Below are 2,640 nucleotides of genomic sequence, written 5' to 3' on the forward strand. Positions count from 1 at the left end.
GGCCTTACGAGGAGAGGCTATGGGACCTGAACCTGTTCAGCCTCCACAAGAGAAGGCTGAGGGGGGATCTAGTGGCCTGTTACAAACTAGTCAGAGGGGACCAGCAGGCATTGGGGGAGTCCCTGTTCCCCCGAGCACTGCCAGGAGTGACCAGGAATAACGGTCACAAGCTGGCAGAGGGGAGATTCAGGCTAGATATCAGGAGGCGCGACTTCACGGTCAGGTCGGCTAGGATCTGGAGCCAACTTCCAAGTGAAGTGGTGCTGGCTCCTACCCTGGGGGTCTTTAAGAGGAGGCTGGATGAACACCTTGCTGGGGTCGTTTGACCCCAGTACTATTTCCTGCCATGGCAGGGGGTTGGACTTGATGATCTACTCAGGTCCCTTCCAACCCTAGAAACTATGACACTTAATGGGAATATCCAGCTCCTGTTCTCAAGCTCGGTCAAAATTTTTCTCTGTCAAAAAAACAAAACAAAACAAAAAAAACCCTGACAATCCAACCTACTCCAAATAGAGCTTTTGAAAATCTAGAAAAAGAGATGACCCAGAAACTCCCTGAAGTCTGCCCAGGGCATTGCTGTTGCCGATCAGGCTGCTGTGGGCGGTGCTCAGATGCTGTCATATTGGGTGACAGAACAAGACCTTGAGAAATTACTCCCAAGTCCAGCATCTGTTTAGTTGTGTTCTCCATACCCAAACCTCCTCATATCAGATAAGGATTGAGACTGTTGAACAGTTACAGAAGGGGAAGCAATCTGGGTAGCCAAAGCCAATCCCAGAGAGCCCTTCTGGCTGCCAGTAATGAGCTGTGAATTGGAGTCTAAGTAAGGTACTGGTTTAGACAGCAGAGCCATCAGGTTGTAAGGCCTCTGGGGAAGGCAGCAAAGCCTGGCAAGGCTTCCCTCGGTGCTGCCATCTGAAAGATGGAATCCAGTGTGTAGATCAGAATTAAGGGAGTGAGAACTGTGGTTGCTGGTCCAGCACTTTTTACTTGGATTTTTTTTTCCTTCTTTCCACCCTGACCCAAAGCTCAGAGCTCCCAGGACCCTGGTGTGTATGGAGTGGTACAGTCTGGGGATCACATTGGCCGTACCTGCATGGTAAAGTGGTTCAAGCTGAAGCCCACTGGAGATGATGTAGAGGTAAGTGCAGTGGCCTGCTCTTTGGGAGTAGAGGAACAACTTGAGACATGTGAAGTACAAAGAAGCTTTGTTCTAATGTAAAAAAATCGCTTTTCCTGTTTTGGCTGTGAAAGATCTCATCCTTGGGACTGAGGGAACAGGATATGTTAATCTTCTTGGGTGCTACTAGACTGTTTGAGATGTCTTGGAAGACAGCCAAGCCAAAGACCAGCACAGACAGGCCTCAGATTTCCACCCCCCACCCCTTCAAATGCCCACAAATTTCTGTCCATCTGGTACATCTTGCTGTCACTGGGCGGCAGCCAGACAAAAGGCTTGTGTGGAAAATGGTGACAGTTGATTTCTGAAAACCTGAGGACTCGGCCTGTGTCCCACTGGTTAGTGGAGCAGCAACCTTGCGGCTGTCCACTCATCTATCCTGACCAACAAGAAAGCACTGCTCCTGTGCTTTCATTCACCCCAACATCCAAGGCGAGGATCCTTGAAGGACTTTATCTCAATCTCCTGGGAGCCGTGGCCTAGCTAAAGAGCCACCACCCAGGCCCCTCTTAGCTGGCCTGTTCCTCCCATGATCCCTGCATTCATGGTAGGAAGTCACTGTTCCACAACTGATCAGAGTCCACTCACACTTTGAGCAAAATCTTAGATTGCCTCAGAATTATTGCTGTGTCCATTCCCCACACGCCTGAGCTACCAGTGCTTTTCCTCAGAAGGAAGTGAGTTGGCTTTACAGTCAGGGAAGTCTTTCCCGTTAACAGAAACGAGCACTTTATTCAGCCTTTCCCATAATCTTTAATGGTAAAGCCTAACTAAAACTCTTTGGCTCAGCTCTGGCATTGGCTCCATCTGAGAGAGTCGGATATACCCATGGGTGTACAAGGTATTTTTCTTGTGTTCAGTGCACCATAAACCCTAACAATAAAAGGTGGGGATGAAGTGGTTGAATCAAGGCAGGATTCCACCTTACCTTTTTAGTATTGCTGAGTTGACGCATCTAGTGCCACATGATGAAGTAACGAACAAGGAGTAGAAGTGTACCAGTACATCAGTCCATGTTGTATCGGCACCAGTAAAAGAAAAATTCACAATATTGGCAATCAGCATTTTTTTTGGCTGATGTGCCCAATTGATGTTGCTGATAAATGCTGCATTCATGCATGCAGCCACGAGTGCAGCCTAGTAGCTTGGAGAGCAGCATCTGGCCAGTAAGTCTGTTGTGGAGGGAAGGGGTAGGGGGGCAGATTGAGGACCCCACAGTGAGGGAGGGAGTGTGGCTACAGCTGAGGCAGGCACTGCCCAGCAAGGGTGGGACATAGGATGGAGCCATGGCTTGTTTAAAAGGGGGGAGGGGCCAGCTTCTGCTGCACACACCTCCAGGGGAGACATGGAGGGCACATCGGCGTGCAAGGCAAAAGTGGTCTGCCCACTGCGTTTAGGGCTGGGGGCTGCGCTGGCCTCTTCCTGGCAGGGGGCTGGGTCCGGGCTATGCTTGGGCT

General features: G+C 50.1%; 1 protein-coding gene across 1 annotated transcript in view; it reads left to right on the plus strand.

Moving 5' to 3' along the window:
• Positions 1-2,640, plus strand: part of UBE2O (ubiquitin conjugating enzyme E2 O) — a 111,866-nt gene that overhangs the window by 95,745 nt on the left and 13,481 nt on the right. Inside the window, exon 13 of the mRNA XM_019501610.1 lies at positions 1,032-1,144. Coding sequence (XP_019357155.1) covers positions 1,032-1,144 — 113 coding nt within the window. The remainder of the gene's footprint in view (positions 1-1,031; positions 1,145-2,640) is intronic.

This window comes from Gavialis gangeticus, unplaced genomic scaffold, assembly GCF_001723915.1.
Source record: "Gavialis gangeticus isolate Ggan-Ray unplaced genomic scaffold, GavGan_comp1, whole genome shotgun sequence".
In the NCBI taxonomy this organism is placed as follows: domain Eukaryota; kingdom Metazoa; phylum Chordata; order Crocodylia; family Gavialidae; genus Gavialis; species Gavialis gangeticus.